The sequence below is a fragment of the Tachyglossus aculeatus genome, chromosome 26, assembly GCF_015852505.1.
Source record: "Tachyglossus aculeatus isolate mTacAcu1 chromosome 26, mTacAcu1.pri, whole genome shotgun sequence".
In the NCBI taxonomy this organism is placed as follows: Eukaryota; Metazoa; Chordata; class Mammalia; order Monotremata; family Tachyglossidae; genus Tachyglossus; species Tachyglossus aculeatus.
Window position 1 is genome coordinate 7,647,152 of NC_052091.1, and position 17,217 is coordinate 7,664,368.

Consider the following 17,217-nt stretch of genomic DNA (forward strand, 5'->3'; position numbering starts at 1 on the left):
CATATAGAGACAGTCCCTACCCAACAGTGGGCTCACAGTCTAAAAGATGGATGGGAATACGCAGGTTACCAAGCTGACTGGAGTTAAGGGTTCGGTTACGTTAAAAGCACACTTGGTAGAGAAAAAACAGAAAAGACACTCACGTTTCCTTCTGCGTCGATTGTTATTTCGGACATCTTAAAGGTGACTTTGGGATTTGCTGTGCCTTTAAAAAAAAAGGAGACAACTGTAAGCTCGCTGTGGGCAGGGAATGTTTCTACCAACTCTTCCATTGTGCTCTTCCGAGTGCCTAGTACGGTGTTCTGCACACAGTAAGCACTCAATAAATGCCACTAATTGATTGATTACTCTCCTAACGCTTAGTACAGCAGGCGGTAAGCACTCAAAGCAGCATGGCAGAGTGACAGAGCAAGGGTCATGGGTTCTAATCCTGGCCCCACCGCTTGTCTGTTGTGTGACCTAAGTCACGTCACTTTACTTCTCTGGGCCTCAGTTACCTCATCTGTAAAATGGGGATTGAGACCAGGAGTCCCATGAGGGACAGGGACTGTGTCCGACCTGATTTGTTTGTAACTACCCCAGCAATTAATATAGTGCTTAGAACACAGTAAGCGCTTAACACACGTCATTATTACTATTATTATCACTAACAATAATAATAAGCACACAGTACATTTCATTCATTCATTCAGTCGTATTTATTGAGCGCTTACTGTGTGCAGAGCACTGTACTAAGCGCTTAAGCACTTGTCCAGTGCTCAGCAGCTCAATAAATACTCATGATTGGGTTATATTTTGAATCAGAAATGCCAAGTTTGACACAAATCTGTCCCTCAGATTTGATAAGAGGGCAAGAACTATTTCCGTGTCACTCCCCATGCTTTCTAGCACAGTGCTTTGCGTAAAGTGGTTGCTCAAAACATGATTACTGGGACAGCCACCGGCTCCGGGAAGGATTCTCTTTGCTACCCAACAAGCAATTCCACTTTGCAGCTGTCCCTGGTGGGCCAATCAACCAATCAATCGTATTTATTGAGCGCTTACTGGGTGCAGAGCACTGGACTAAGCGCTTGGGAAGTCCAAGTTGGCAACAGATAGAGACGGTCCCTATCCAACAGTGGGCTCACAGTCTAGAAGGGGGAGACAAAGAAGAAAACAAAACATATTAACAAAATAAAATAAATAGAATAAACATGTACAAATAAGTAAATAGAGTAATAACAACGTGGGGAGGAGAGTCTGTGACCTTTGGACACTTCATATTTGCCTCCCTCCCCCAACCCCACAGCAGTCTGGCACATATCTTTTAATTACATATTACAAATCACTGATCTATTCCTAATAATGTCCATCTGCCATATATACATATATATGTACATATATGTACACATATGTACATATATGTATATACGTATATATGTGTATATACGTATATGTATGTATATGTGTGTATATATGTATATGTATATATGTATATATGCCCATGTATATATACATTATATATGTGTATATATGTTTGTACATCATGTCCATCTGCCATATATATATATATACATATATGTATATATGTATGTATATATGTGTATATATGTATATGCATATATGTATATATGTGTATATATGTATATCTGTCCATATATATACATTATATATGTATATGTGTTTGTACATCATGTCCATCTGCCATATATATATACATATATATGTATATATGTGTGTGTATATGTGTATATGTATATATGTCCATATATATACATTATATATGTATAGATGTTTGTACATATTTATTACTCTATTCATTTTACTTGTACATATCTATTTTATTTATTTTATTTTGTTAGTATGTTTGGTTTTGTTCTCTGTCTCCCCCCTTTTAGACTGTGAGCCCACTGTTGGGTAGGGACTGTCTCTATATGTTGCCAATTTGTACTTCCCAAGCGCTTAGTACAGTGCTCTGCACATAGTAAGCGCTCAATAAATACGATTGATGATGATGATGATCTGCCCCTCAAAGATTGTAAGTTCCTTATGGGCCGGGAACACGTCTGCGAATTCTGTAGCATTCAACTCTCCCTAGTGCAGGGTACAGTTCTCCATGGATAGGATGCGCTCGGTAAAAACCACTGGTTGAGAGGAATTGGGGTATGGAAGTTGCTGTTTCTCTACTGGACGGGGCCTAGAAGGGGATGGTGGTAACACTGGAATTTACAGGACACCCACTGGGTGTCTATTTACTGAACACCCATTAGAGGGAACCCGCTTTCTAAGTACTTCAGCACACCAGAAGCACTTAAGAATAATAATAATAATAATGATGATGGCATTTATTAAGCACTTACTATGTGCAAAGCACTGTTCTAAGCGCTGGGGTAGATACACAGTAATCAAGTTGTCCCACGTGGGGCTCACAGACTTCACCCCCATTTTACAGATGAGGTCACTGAGGCCCAGAGAAGTGAAGTGACTTGCCCAAAGTCACACAGCTGACAAGTGGCGGAGCCGGGATTTGAACCCATGACCTCGGACTCCAAACCTCGGGCTCTTTCCACTGAGCCACGCTGCTTCTCAATGCCATCACTACAACTGAAGCCCGAAATCCATTCCCTGCCCACAGAGCACTTTTTGCTCTAATGGGGGGGGAGAGAGACATAGAGATATTGACAAATAACGTGATCGGGCTAAGTCATCGGTTATACGCGCAGAGACAAGAGTGCCAAGGAAGGATGTAAATTCATTCGTTCATTCAATCGTATTTATTGAGCGCTTACTGTGTGCAGAGCACTGTACTAAGCGCTTGGGAAGTCCAAGTTGGCAACATCTAGAGACGGTCCCTACTCAACAGTGGGCTCAGTCTAGAAGGGGGAGGCGGACAACAAAAAAAACCATATTAAAATAAAATAAATAAATAGAGTAGTAAATACATACAAACATATATACAGGTAAATGAATCCGTCGGCCCCAGAGGCGGGGGACAGGACCTGGGATTATAATAATAATAACTGGCATTTGTTAAGCGCTTACTATGTGCAAAGCACTGTTCTAAGCACTGGGGAGGATACAGGGTGATCAGGTTGTCCCACGTGGGGCTCACAGTCTTCATCCCCATTTTACAGCTGAGGTAACTGAGGCCCAGAGAAGTTAAGTGACTTGCCCAAGATCATGTGGCGGAGTCGGGATTGGAACCCATGACCTCTGACTCCAAAGCCCGGGCTCTTTCCACTGAGCCACGGGATTATCTAGCGAAGGAGCGGGGGGGGACCGGAGGGGAATCAACCGCCGGCCTCACCCGTCTTGGGGTATCGGAACGAATCCGTCCTCCTGGTTTCGAGCATGGGGGACGTCACGTGAATGATCTCCACCTCGGACTCGTCGTTTTCCTCATACAGGATGCGCAGAATCTTGCCTCCGCCGGGAGCTGGAAGGGAAGCCCAAGAGTCGCTCAGTCGAGCAGAGGCCCCGGCCGCGCTCTTCCACGGCTCCCGGATTCCCCCTGGTGGTCCATCCCCCGCCCTGGCCCGTGCCCGCCTGGAAAACCGGAACGCTTCCAAGTCCCAGAGAAACAAACAAATTCCTAGCAAGGCCAACTGGATAGAGCCTGGGCATCAGACATTTCTCTTCTGTTAAACGGGGATGGAGACTGCGAGCCCCATGTGGGGCAGGGACCGTGTCCAACCTGATTTGCTTGTATCCACCCCGGCGCTTAGTACAGTGCCCGGCACACAGTAAGAGCTTAACAAATACCACAATTATTGCTATTATTATTGTCTTCGGCAAGAATTGCTTTGGAAATCCCAGTAAACACTGGCCAGGGTAAGCTTTCCCAAAAACCAACCCAGGTGCAACAACCTGTTTATTACCATTTCCCCCCCAATTTCTTCTCTACTACCAAGACCATTACATTTTTCCCAAGATTGTTTTCCCCTTTCTTGAATCCGAAACCCCCCACTGATGCTTATCCCTCATTTACAGGTGATGAGATAAGGTCCCCTCACGGATTTCATGCTCTGCTCTACCGATGGCGAACACCCAGGAATTCCCAATAAGCAGAAGATGGCCCCTGGCCTAGTGGAGAGAGAATGAGACCGGGAGTCGGGATACCTTGGTTTTAAACCTAATGTGAAGCCTAGGGCAGGTTACTTAATCTCCTGGTGCCTCAGTTTCCTCAACTGTAAAACGGAGATCATTAATAATGACAATAATAATAACAGTGTTAAGCATTTACAATGCATCAAGCAGTGTACTAAGCGCTGGGATGGAGCCGTGCAAATCGGATTGGGCCCGGTTGCTGTCCCACAAGGGACTCAGCCTTAAATCCCATTTTACCAATAAGGGAACTGAGGCACAGAGAAGTGAAGTGACTCGCCTACGGTCACACAACAGACAAGTGGCAGAGCAGGGATTAGAACCCAGGTCCTTCTTACTCCCAGCCCAGTGCTCCATCCACTAGGCTAGGTTGCTTCTAAAAAAAAAAAATCCTGCTCTCTCTCTCCCTTAGATTGCGAATGGCGGGTGGGATAGGGATTGAGTTGGATCGGAGTATTCTGTTTGGTTCAGAGCCAGCACTTCATAACTATGACCATTATTATTATATTAATATAATATAATTAGTATAACAATTATATTAATAATCATTATCATTAATAATTATCACGATTATAATATAATTAATGATTATTAATGATGCATTATTACATAATAATATAATAATAATGATGATGGCATTTATTAAGCACTTACTATGTGCAAAGCACTGTTCTAAGCACTGGGGAGGTTACAAGGTGATCAGGTTGCCCCACTGGGGGGCTCACAATCTTAATCCCCATTTTACAGGTGAGGTAACTGAGGCACCGAGACGTTAAGTGACTTGCCCTAAGTCCCACCGCTGACAACTGGCGGAGCTGGGATTCAAACCCATGAACTCTGACTCCCAAACCCCTGCTCTTTCCACTGAGCCCCGCGACTGTGAACCCGTTGTTGGGTAGGGACCGTCTCTCTATGTTGCCCACGTGTACTTCCCAGGCGCTTAGTACAGGGCTCTGCACACAGTGAGCGCTCAATAAATACCACTGAATGAATCAATCAATGAAAAAAGAGATTGTGAGTTCCATATGGGGCAGGGATTGTGTCTGACCTGATTAACCTGTATCCACCCCAGGGCTTACAACAGCGTTTGACACATAATAAGCGCTTAGGGTGGTGACTCTTTGGGAAAATGGAGTTTCCTGAGGCCTGCTAACTGCGGTGGGTCAAGTCCACCTGTCCATCATCATCAATCATCATCAATCGTATTTATTGAGCGCTTACTGTGTGCAGAGCATGTCCACCCTCGTGGACCTTCACCGTTCAAGAAAATATCACGCTCCACATGGGTCCAACCTGCCAAGCAGGTTGAGAAGCAGCAGCGTGGCGCAGTGAATACAGCCCGGGCCTGGGTGTTGAAAGGACCTGGGTTCTAATCCCGGCTCCCCCACGTCTGCTGTGTGACCCTGGGCAAGTCGCTTCACTTCTCCGGCCCTCAGTTCCCTCATCTGGAAAATGGGGATGAAGACTGTGAGCCCCACGTGGGACAACCTGACTACCGTGTGTCTACCCCGGTGCTTAGAACAGTGCTCGGCACATAGTAAGCGCTTAACAAATACCTTAATTGATTAATTGATCAGAGGGCACCAGGCATCAGAGGGAATCTTTAAACAGCTCCCTGCGCTTTCTGATTTCTACTGGTTTATATTAGGAACTGGGTTCTCTGCCCATCTTATCTGAGCTTTTTTTTTTTTCCTTTTCCACCCTCACCTTAAGGCAAGACCACCCTCTTTTATCAGGATTCGCTTGGGGAGGACCGATGTCCCTCGAAAGGGAGCGAGTTCTCGGCAGGACCATTTTCCAGACGACCGAGGGGGATCACGGACCTCTAAACTGCCAGACGGACGTCAGGGAGAGCAAGAGCACAGATTTTTCGGAGCGCTAAATAACAGTTAAGAGACACCAGAGTGGAGTCAGGGGAAGAGACCGAGCCTCGCTCGGTGGCTTCGACTCCGTGCTCTAGAGGGAAAACTTCACAAGCCACAGGGCTGTACCTCAAAGGATGCAAAAAGGTGGTCGCTTTGGCAACCAAGAGACATGTGGGTCCTTTCCACGGCAGCTAATTACGGAGATTGTCTCCGGGGCAACGGGGCCTTTTCCCCAAAGAAACAGGGATCGTTCCGGAAGCTGCGAAGGAGCGGGATCCCCCCGGCTCCGACCCCCGGGGACCGTCCGGCGCTCCGGCTACGTACTCGGCTCGGCCTTCGGACACCACCAGTAGCCGGAATAGCGGTCGAACTCCTCTTGGAGGACGAAGGTGGCCACGCCGGCGGATCTGGGCTCCTCTTCCGTGCTGGCCAGCTCTGAGAGGAGAGAGCAACGGGGAAAGCAACCTCGTCTTAAGCGGGAACGATATCTCCCCGGGGGTCTGCCGGAGCGGAGGGCTGATGTGGACGCCGTCTGCGAGGAGCTGACCGCCCTGGGGCCCGGACTCTCTGAGGTTAAAACATCCGTCGGCCGGTGTGGTTTTTACCGAGCTCCCAGGGCAGACAGAAGCCCCCTCCACAGACCTAAAGGGGAAACAGAGTGACCTAGGGGAAAAAGCCCGGGCCCCAAAGTCAATCAATCAATCAATCAATCGTATTTATTGAGCGCTTACTGCGTGCAGAGCACTGGACTAAGCGCTTGGGAGGTCCAAGTTGGCAACATATAGAGACAGTCCCTACCCAACAGTGGGCTCACAGTCTAAAAGGGGGAGATAGAGTACAAAACCAAACGTATTAACAAAATAAAATAAATAGAATAGATATGGACAGGTAAAATAAATAGAGTAATAAATATGTACAAACATATATACACATATACAGGTGCTGTGGGGAAGGGAAGGAGGTAAGATGGGGGGATGGAGAAGGGGATGAGGGGATCTGGGTTCTAGTCCTGACGCTGTATGACCTCGGGCAAGTCACGTAACTTCTCCCCCTCTAGACTGTGAGCTTGTTGTGGGCAGGGGATGTGTCAGCTTCTTGTACTGTACTCTCCCAAGCGCTTAGTAAACGCTCGGTAAATACGACGATGAATGAATAACTTCTCTGGGCCCACTCGACTGTAAAATGGGAAGCAGCATGGCTTAGTGGCAAGGGCCCGGGCTTGGGAGTCGGAGATCATGGGTTCGAATCCCAACTCCGCCGCTTATCAGCTGCGTGACATTAGGCATGTCACTTAGCTTCCCTGGGCCTCAGTTACCTCATCTGTAAAATGGGGATGAAGACTCTGAGCCCCACGTGGGACAATCTGATTACCTTGCTACCCCAGCGCTTAGAAAAGTGCTTGGCACATAGCAAGCGCTTAACAAATACCAACATTATTATTAGTAGTAGTATTAAAATGGGGATTCAACACTTGTTCTCCATCCTACTTAGAATGAGAGACCCTTGTGGGGCAGAGGCTGTGTCCGACCTGATTTTAACCTGCATCTACCTCAGAGCTTAGAATGGTGCTTGACACCTAGCAAGCACCTAACAGATACCATAAAAACAGACACACAAACAAACGAAAAAACAAACAGACAACCCTTTCTTGTGAAGAAGCCGCTCGGTCTCCTGTGCAGCAAGTTCAGTCGGAGGGGCTCCTCTGACCAACTGAAGAATTCAGAGGGGAAATCCTCCCAAGGAACGCCGACACATCTCTCCTTCGAACCTCTCGCCCAGCGCCACCTCGCCACCCGTTATTTCCCGGCACCGACCAAGTGCCTCTCCTCCCCACTCATTCCGGACAAGAAAGCCTCTCCAGGCTTTAGCTCCTGCCTCTGCTCCTACTTCTATCTCCCTTCTTCCACCTACAACAGCCCCCTCTCTCCCCGGACCCTTCTCAAAGCCCATCGCTTCCAGGAAACACGTCGTGATTACGGGGAGCAGGGCGGTATCTCTCACTCCCACAACACAGCGACCAAAAAAAGTCCCAGAAAATCAAGCTGGCACTTAAAATGTAAAGGGGGAAAACTCGGTATAGCGTCACCCGGTTTCCTTTATTTAGCATGTGAGTTAGCGTACTGACTCGCACAATTGCCCCCTCCTGCACCTTTACATCGGGAGGAGGAAACAAATTCCCTCTAGCTTGGCGGTAGGAGGGAATGCACAAAAATTCTCTCTAGCTAGGCAGGCTCCCCCCATTCATCCATTCAATCGTATTTATTGAGCGCTTACTGGGTGCAGAGCACTTAGGAAAGCGCGATACAGCAATAAACCCCCCCCACTCCTGGCATTACCGTTGTGCACGTAGGTGAGTCTCCTCTCCTCTCTCGTTACGATGTTGGAGATCCAGATGTCATTGCTATGGATGAAGGCGATCCAGTTGGGATCGGCAGAGCAGAGTTTCGGGTCCATCCGGATGTTGGGACAACTGGTCTCCACTAAATTGGGCCTCAAGGGCTGTTGCTGAGGAAACAAGAGAGGAATGGGCTTCACCCCCGGGCGGGCGGGCCAGGGGAGAGCGGAGCGGCGGGGAAGCCGCCCCGGAGCCCGGAATGGAGAGTGGGCGGTGGGAAGGGAAAGTGCTGGTGGCGCCGGATTGAAGGCTGATGAAGAAATGGCTTCCTTGATGCCGTAAGCCCAGGCCACTGGCCTTTGGCTGAAATATTTCCAATGGAAGCGTCTTTACGCCCAACACACCGGGCACTGCAATGAGGATACCGTATCCACGCCCAATAATGAGAAGCGGCATGGCCTGGCGGCTACAGCCCGGGCCTGGGCTCTCATCCTGGCTCCACCTCTCGTCTGCTGTGGGACCTTGAGCAAGTCATCATCATCATCATCAATCGTATTTATTGAGCGCTTACTATGTGCAGAGCACTGTACTAAGCGCTTGGGAAGTCCAAATTGGCAACAAATAGAGACAGTCCCTACCCGACAGTGGGCTCACAGTCTAAAAGAGGGAGACAGAGAACAAAACCAAACATACTAACAAAATAAAATAAATAGAATAGATATGTACAAGTAACATAAATAAATAGAGTAATAAATATGTACAAACATATATACATATATACAGGTGCTGTGGGGAAGGGAAGGAGGTAAGATGGGGGGGGATGGAGAGGGGGACGAGGGGGAGAGGACTTCTCTGCTCTTCTGCTGCTTCTTGAGAAGCAGCGTGGCTCAGTGGAAAGAGCCCGGGCTTTGGAGTCAGAGGCCGTGGGTTCATATCCTGGCTCCGCCACTTGTCAGCTGTGTGACTCTGGGCAAGTCACTTCACTCCTCTGGGCCTCAGTTCCCTCCTCTGGAAAATGGGGATTAAGACTGTGAGCCCCACGTGAGACAATCTGATCACCTTGTATCCCTCTCCAGCGCTTAGAACAGTGCTTTGCACATAGTAAGCGCTTAATACCAACATTATTATTATTATTATTATTATTCTCTGGGCCTCGGTTCCCTCACCTGTAAAATGGGGATTGAGACTGTGAGCCCCAGGTGGGACAGGGATTGTGTCCAACCTAATTTGCTTGTATCCATCCCAGCGCTTAGTAGAGTGCTTGGCACATAGTAAGCATTTAACGAATGCTTAAGACCGTGGGTTCTAATCCCGGCTCTGCCAACTGTCAGCTGTGTGACTTTGGGCAAATCACTTCACTTCTCTGTGCCCCAGTTTCCTCATCTGGAAAATGGGATTAAAACTGTGAGCACCCCCGTGGGACAACCTGATCACCTTGTAACCACCCCAGTGCTTAGAACAGTGCTTTGCACATAGTAAGCGCTTAACAAATACCACCATTATTATATCATCCGTGCCTGCCATTTTGTCAGCAGCAGCAGACCCGAGCTGGGCCTTGTGATGTCGGAGGTCACGGGTTCTAATTCCGGCTTGGCCGGACTTTGGGCAAGTCACTTCTCTGTGCCTCAGTTACCTCATCTGTAAAATGGGGATTAAAACCGTGAACCCCCCCATGGGACAACCTGATCACCTTGTAACCTCCCCAGCGCTTAAAACAGTTCTTTGCACATAGTAAGCGCTTAATAAAAGCCATCATTATTATTATTATTATTACCATAATGATTATTATTATTACTCCTCCGGGCCTCTGTTACCTCCTCTGTCAGATGGGGACTAAGACTGTGAGCCCCATGGGGGACGGGGACTGTGTCCAACCTGATTACTTTGCATCTATCCCAGCAGCTTAGTACAGTGCTTGGCACACAGTAAGTGCTTAAGTACCATAAAAAAATTCAAAATAATGCCACATCCATGCGCAATGACTGTTAAAGAGGGAGAAATAAAGACTTTGACAGGACGCAGTTGAAAAATAGATACCCTGGGGCGTAACCTTCTCATCTCCAGGCTGTAAACTCGTTGCGGGCAGGGAACGTGTCTGTTTATTGTTCTACTGTCTTCTCCCAAGCGCTTAGTACACTGCTCTGCACACAGTAAGCGCTCAATAAATATGACTGAATGAACGTCTGCCTCTGACCCACGGGGGTTTTCCGGAGCGAGCCACGCCACGCGTCCACCTCCTTCTGCTCAGGAGAGATTTTTCCCCAGGGTAGTCCCCGAGGAATTATTTCGCTCTCAACGTTTCTTGGAAAAATGCAGAAATCTGGAAGTAGCCACTATCCTCTACGCTGTAAGCTAGTTTTGGCCGGGGGAAAAGTCTACCGACTGTCATAACGGACTCCTCCAAGTGCTTAGTCCAGTGCTCCGCACATCGTCAGTGCTCGATAAACACTGTTGATCGACTGATGGATTGATTACCCATTCGGCCATTTCTTAGCTTCGTTTTCCGCTTAACAAGGAATGATGCGACTGCCTTCGCCTGGGGAAGGAATGAATTTGTGGCTGTTGCTTTTTCCTAAGTGTCTCCCCTATCAACAAGGGATAATGGGCAGGGGATGTTTCTATTTTTATTAATAATAATAATGATATTTGTTAAGCACTGACTATGTATCACCCACTGTACTAAATGCTGGGATGGACACAAGCGAGTCGGAAAAGGGGATAATGGGCAGGGGATGTTTCTATTTTTCTTAATAATAATAATAATAATAATGGTATTTGTTAAGCACTGACTATGTGTCACCCACCGTACTAAACACTGGGATGGACACAAGCAAATCGGAAAAGGGGATAATGGGCAGGGGATGTTTCTATTTTTCTTAATAATAATAATGGTATTTGTTAAGCACTGACTATGTGTCACCCACCGTACTAAACGCTGGGATGGACACAAGCGAATCAGAAAAGGGGATAACGGGCAGGGATCTTTCTAATTTTCTTAATGATAATAATCATAATAATAATGGTATTTGTTAAGCACTGACTGTGTCACCCACCGTACTAAACGCTGGGATGGACACAAGCGAATCGGAAAAGAGGATAACGGGCAGGGATGTTTCTATTTTTCTTAATGATAATAATCATAATAATAATGGTATTTGTTAAGCACTGACTGTGTCACCCACCGTACTTAACGCTGGGATGGACACAAGCGAATCAGAAAAGGGGATAACGGGCGGGGGATGTTTCTATTTTTCTAATAATAATAATAATAATAATAATAATAATAATAATAATGGTATTTGTTAAGCACTGACTATGTGTCACCCACTGTACTAAACGCTGGGATGGACACAAGCGAATCGGAAAAGGGGATAACGGGCAAAGGATGTTTCTATTTTTCTTAATAATAATGGTATTTGTTAAGCACTGACTATGTGTCACCCACCGTACTAAACGCTGGGATGGACACAAGCGAATCGGAAAAGGGGATAACGGGCAGGGGATGTTTCTATTTTTCTTAATAATAATAATAATAATGATAATAATAATAATAATAATAATAATAATAATGATAATGGTATTTGTTAAGCACTGACTATGTGTCACCCACCACACTAAACGATGGGATGGACACAAGCGAATCGGAAAAAGGGATAACGGGCAAAGGATGTTTCTATTTTTCTTAATAATAATAATAACAATAATAATGATATTTGTTAAGCACTGACTATGTGTCACCCACCGCACTAAACGCTGGGATGGACACAAGCGAATCGGAAAAGGGGATAACGTGCAAGGGATGTTTCTATTTTTCTTAATAATAATCATAATAATAATGGTATTTGTTAAGCACTGACTGTCACCCACCATACTAAAAGCTGGGATGGACACAAGCGAATTGGAAAATGGGATAATGGGCAGGGGATGTTTCTATTTTTCTTAATAATAATAATAATAATAATAATAATAATAATGGTACTTTTAAGCACTATGTGTCACCCACCGTACTAAACGCTGGGATGGTCACAAGCGAATCGGGTTGGACAAGGTCCCTGCCCCACGTGGTGCTCACAGTCTCAATTTCCATTCGGCAGATGAGGTGACTGAGGTCCAGAGAAGTGAAGTGACTTACCCAGAGGCCCCCAGCAGACAAGTGGCGGAGCCAGGATTAGAACCCGTGACCTTCTGACTCCGAGGCCCGCGCTCTAGCCACTTAGTACAGTGCTCTGCATGCGGTGAGTGCTGAATAAATACGACCAACTGACTAGGAGTCAGGCAGCTTTCCTTCCCTCGTCCCCCCGGGACTCACGGTAAACCCCTGGGACCCTCCGTCTTTCACGTGGTAAATTCCGCTCCCGGCCTGGAACAGGAAGGTCCCGCTGTCTCGGTGGTAGTCGTACGAGGCGATGCCGATGGTGCCGATGCGTTTCCTTTCCCGTAACAACTCCTCCTCCCGGGAATACATCCCGTAGTCCAGGGTGGCCTGAAGGGAAAAAGCGGGAGAGTCGCCGGCTGGCCCAAGACCCACCAATCATCGACAGGTTTTATCGAGCTCTTACTGAGTGCGGAAAGGTGCTTAGCACATAGTAGGCGCTTAACAAATACCAACGTTATTATTATTATTATTGAGCGCTTACTGCGTGCAGAAAGCGCTTGGGAGAGACAATCCAACAGACACGTTCCTGCCCACCAGGAGCTAGAAGGAAGACGCTTCAGGGACCAAGCCCAGTCAGTCGGTGGTACTTACTGAGTGCCCACTGGGGTGTAGAGTACTGTACTAAGCACCTGGGAGAGTACAACGGAGTTAGAAGACAGTCCTGATGGAGTTTACAATCTAAGCCCAGCCCCTCTAACAGTGTGAGCAATTATGGGGTCTAAGCAGCGTGGCTCAGTGGAAAGAGCCGGCTGACAGCTGTGTGACTTTGGGCAAGTCACTTAACTTCTCTGGGCCTCAGTTACCTCACCTGTAAAACGGGGATTAAGACTGTAAACCCCTCTTGGGACAACCTGATCACCCTGTAACCTCCCCAGCGCTTAGAACAGTGCTTTGCACATAGAAAGCGCTTAATAAATGCCCTCATTATTATTATTAGCCCAGGACCCGCCGGCCAGATGTGTCCTGTGGAAGCCAGGGAGTCCTGGGTTCTAATCCCGGCTCCGCCACTTGCCCGCTGCGAGACCTCGGGCAAGTCGCTTCTCCATGCCTCGGTTGCCTCATCTGTAAAATGGGGACGGAGACTGTGAGCCCCAGATGGGCCGTGGCTTGTGTCCAACCTGATCTTCTAACTACCCCAGCGCTTAGTACAGTGCCTGTGCCACTTAGTAAGTGCTTAACAAATACCATAAAGAGAAAAAAAGTCACAGGAGATGGCATCCTAGGGAGTGCCCGCTGAGGGCGAGCTGCTCGGCTCCTCCAGACACCGCACGCTACTGCTCTTATTGCAAATAGGGAAGCAGCTTATTGCTTATAGAGAAGAGCGTTGTTCAGTGGAAAGAGCCCGGGCTTTGGAGTCAGAGGTCATGGGTTCAAATCCCGGCTCCGCCAATTGTCAGCTGTGTGACTCTGGGCAAGTCACTACACTTCCCTGTGCCTCAGTTACCTCACCTGGAAAATGGGGATGAAGACTGTGAGCCCCCCCGTAGGACAACCTGATCACCTTGTAACCTCCCCAGCGCTTAGAACAGTGCTTTGCACATAGTAAGCGCTTAATAAATGCCATTATTATTATTGTGTTTGTCAGCGCGCTGTGTGTTGTCACCATCTGTGTTCTTCTTTGTGGGTTCTTGTGTGTCCACTGTCAGTCCCTCCTCCCCTCAACTCGTCGGCCCTCCCTTCTTCCCTGCGCCCTTTTTGGACGGGGAACGTGATTCCCGACTCCGTGATATTATACTCTCCCAAGCGTTCAATGCGTACGACTGACCGGAATTTTCTTCCCCTTCTTGTCTGGCAGGTTGCCGCTCTCCCCGTCCTCAAGGCCTTTGGGAAATCGCACATCTCCCAGAGGCCCTTCCCTGATTAATCCTTCCTCTCCCCATTCCACTTCCCCTCCAGCTACTTCGGCATCACTTGGGAAGCAGCACGGTGTAGCCGATGGAGCCCGGGCCTGGGAATCCGAAGGTCGTGGGTTCTAATCCCTACTCGGCCACTTCCATTCAATCGCATTTATTGAGCGCTTACTGTGTGCGCAGCACTGGACTAAGCGCTTGGGAAGTACAAGTTGGCAACATATAGAGACAGTCCCTACCCGACAACAGGCTCACAGTCTGCTGTGGGACCTTGGGCAAGGCGCTTCACTTCTCTGGGCCTCAGTTCCCTCATCGGCAAAATGGGGTTTGAGATTGTGAGCCCACTGTGGGACGGGGACTGTGTCCAACCCCATTTTCTTGTATCCACCCCGGCGCTTAGTACAGTGCCTGGCACACAATAAGCGTTTAACGAATACCACAATTTTTCCTTTCATTTCAACCCCCACCGTAACACTTCCATACCCAGTCCCTTTCACTACTGTTTTCTTCTGGTTATAATTGATATTTGCGTCTGTCTCGCTCGGCTAGCTTGTGGGTTTCCCTGAGGGCAAGGATCCTGTCTGCTCATTCATTCATTCAATCGTATTTACTGAGCGCTTACTGAGTGCAGAGCACTGTACTAAGCGCTTGGGAAGTCCAAGTTGGCAACATCTAGAGACGGTCCCTACCCAACAGCGGGCTCACAGTCTAGAAGGGGGAGACAGACAACAAAGCAAAACATATTAACATTCATTCGTTCGTTCAATCGTACTTATTGAGCGCTTACTGTGTACTAAGCGCTAGGGACGTACAAATAGGCAACCAAGAGAGACGGTCCCTACCCAACAACGGGCTCACAGTCCAGAAGCAGCGTGGCTCAGTGGAAAGAGCCCGGGCTTTGGAGTCAGAGATCACGGGTTCAAATCCCGGCTCTGCCAATTGTCAGCTGTGTGACTTTGGGCAAGTCACTTCACTTCTCTGGGCCTCAGTTCCCTCATCTGTAAAATGGGGATGAAGACTGTGAGCCCCCTGTGGGACATCCTGATTGCTCTGTAACCTCCCCAGTGCTTAGAACAGTACTTTGCACATAGTGAGCGCTTAATAAATGCCATCATTATTACTATTATTATTAGAAGGGGGAGACGGCTTCGCACGTAGCAAACGCTCAGTAAATAGGATTGACTTGAACGAATGGCTGGAGCCAAGTCCCTTTCCTTTTCCGGGCCTCGGTTTCCTCATCTGTAAAATGGGGATGAAGACTGTGAGCCCCCTGTGGGACACCCTGATTGCCTTGTAACCTCCCCAGTGCTTAGAACAGTAGTTTGCATATAGTAATAATAATAATAATAATAATAATGTTGGTATTTGTTAAGCGCTTACTATGTGCCGAGCACTGTTCTAAGCGCTGAGGTAATACAAGGTAATTAGGTTGTCCCATGTGGGGCTCACAGTCTTAATCCCCATTTTCCAGATGAGGGAACTGAGGCCCAGAGAAGTGAAGTGACTGGCCCACAGTCACACAGCTGACAAGTGGCGGAGCTGGGATTTGAACCCATGACCTCTGACTCCTAAGCCCGGGCTCTTTCCACTGAGCCATGCTGCTTCCACAAGGAGCTACAAACTCCTCCAAGCGCTTAATAAATGCCATCATTATTACTAGCATTATTATTATTAGAAGGGGGAGATGGCTCCGCACGTACCAAACGCTCAGTAAACAGGATTGACCTGAACGAATGGCTAGAGCCAAGTCCCTTTCCTTCTCCGGGCCTCGGTTTCCTCATCTGTAAAATGGGGCTTCAATGCCTGTTCTCCTTCCTACACCACCAGAATGATCGCAGGTGGAAAGCGGGGCGTTCTGGGAGAGATGCGTCCGTGGCGTCGCTACGGGTCGGAGATGGCTCGACAGCGGAAGACAAGAAAATCAGTCTTTCAATCAATCAATCAATCAATCGTATTTATTGAGCGCTTACTGTGTGCACAGCACTGTACTAAGTGCTTGGGAAGTACAAGTTGGCAACATATAGACAGAGCCCCTGTCCCACCTGGGGCTCACAGCCTCATTCCCCATTTTACAGACGAGGGAACTGAGGCACAGAGAAGTGAAGTGACTTCCCCAAGTCGCACAGCAGGCAAGCGACAGAGCCGGCATTAGAACCCATGACCCTTAGGGCCCGGGGATGAGCCGAGGCGCCGGGGATGCCTAACGGGAGAGGGGCTGCGGGGGGAAGGAGGGTCCTACCTGAAACAGGTCCAGGAGCGGCTTCCAGGACAGCATCAGGACCGCCGCTTTGTTGATGGTCTTGGGGATTTCCGAGTAGAACAGGGTGTTTTCCCGGTTCTCCCCGGACATGGCTGCAATACAATCAATCAATCAATCAATCGTATTTATTGAGCGCTTACTATGTGCAGAGCACTGTACTAAGCGCTTGGGAAGTACAAATTGGCAACATCTAGAGACAGTCCCTACCCAACAGTGGGCTCACAGTCTCAAAGGGGGAGACAGAGAACAAAACCAAACATACTAACAAAATAAATAGAATAGATATGTACAAGCAAAATAAATAGAGTAATAAATATGTACAAACATATCTACATATATACAGGTGCTGTGGGGAAGGGAAGGAGGTAAGATGGGAGGGATGGAGAGGGGGACGAGGGGGAGAGGAAGGAAGGGGCTCAGTCTGGGAAGGCCTCTTGGAGGAGGTGAGCTCTCAGCAGGGCCTTGAAGGGAGGAAGAGAGCTAGCTTGGCGGATGGGCAGAGGGAGGCCATTCCAGGCCCGGGGGAATACAAGACAATTATTCCCCCTCACACACGGCATCAGTCCATCCATCACTGAGCGCTCACTACGACGCCAAGCGCTGGGGAGCGTCCGACACAACCGAATTAGAAGTCACGGGTCCCTGCCCATTACGAGTTTATAGCCTAG

General features: G+C 48.0%; 1 protein-coding gene across 2 annotated transcripts in view; it reads right to left on the reverse strand.

The window, feature by feature from the left end:
* Positions 1-17,217, reverse strand: part of DPP8 (dipeptidyl peptidase 8) — a 65,226-nt gene that overhangs the window by 31,559 nt on the left and 16,450 nt on the right. For both annotated transcript variants that reach the window (XM_038766961.1, XM_038766962.1), the window contains 6 exons: positions 16,529-16,641; positions 12,593-12,766; positions 8,285-8,453; positions 6,273-6,383; positions 3,287-3,415; positions 144-205 (listed from right to left, as the gene is read on the reverse strand). In XM_038766961.1, the coding sequence (XP_038622889.1) occupies positions 144-205; positions 3,287-3,415; positions 6,273-6,383; positions 8,285-8,453; positions 12,593-12,766; positions 16,529-16,641 (758 nt within the window). The remainder of the gene's footprint in view (positions 1-143; positions 206-3,286; positions 3,416-6,272; positions 6,384-8,284; positions 8,454-12,592; positions 12,767-16,528; positions 16,642-17,217) is intronic.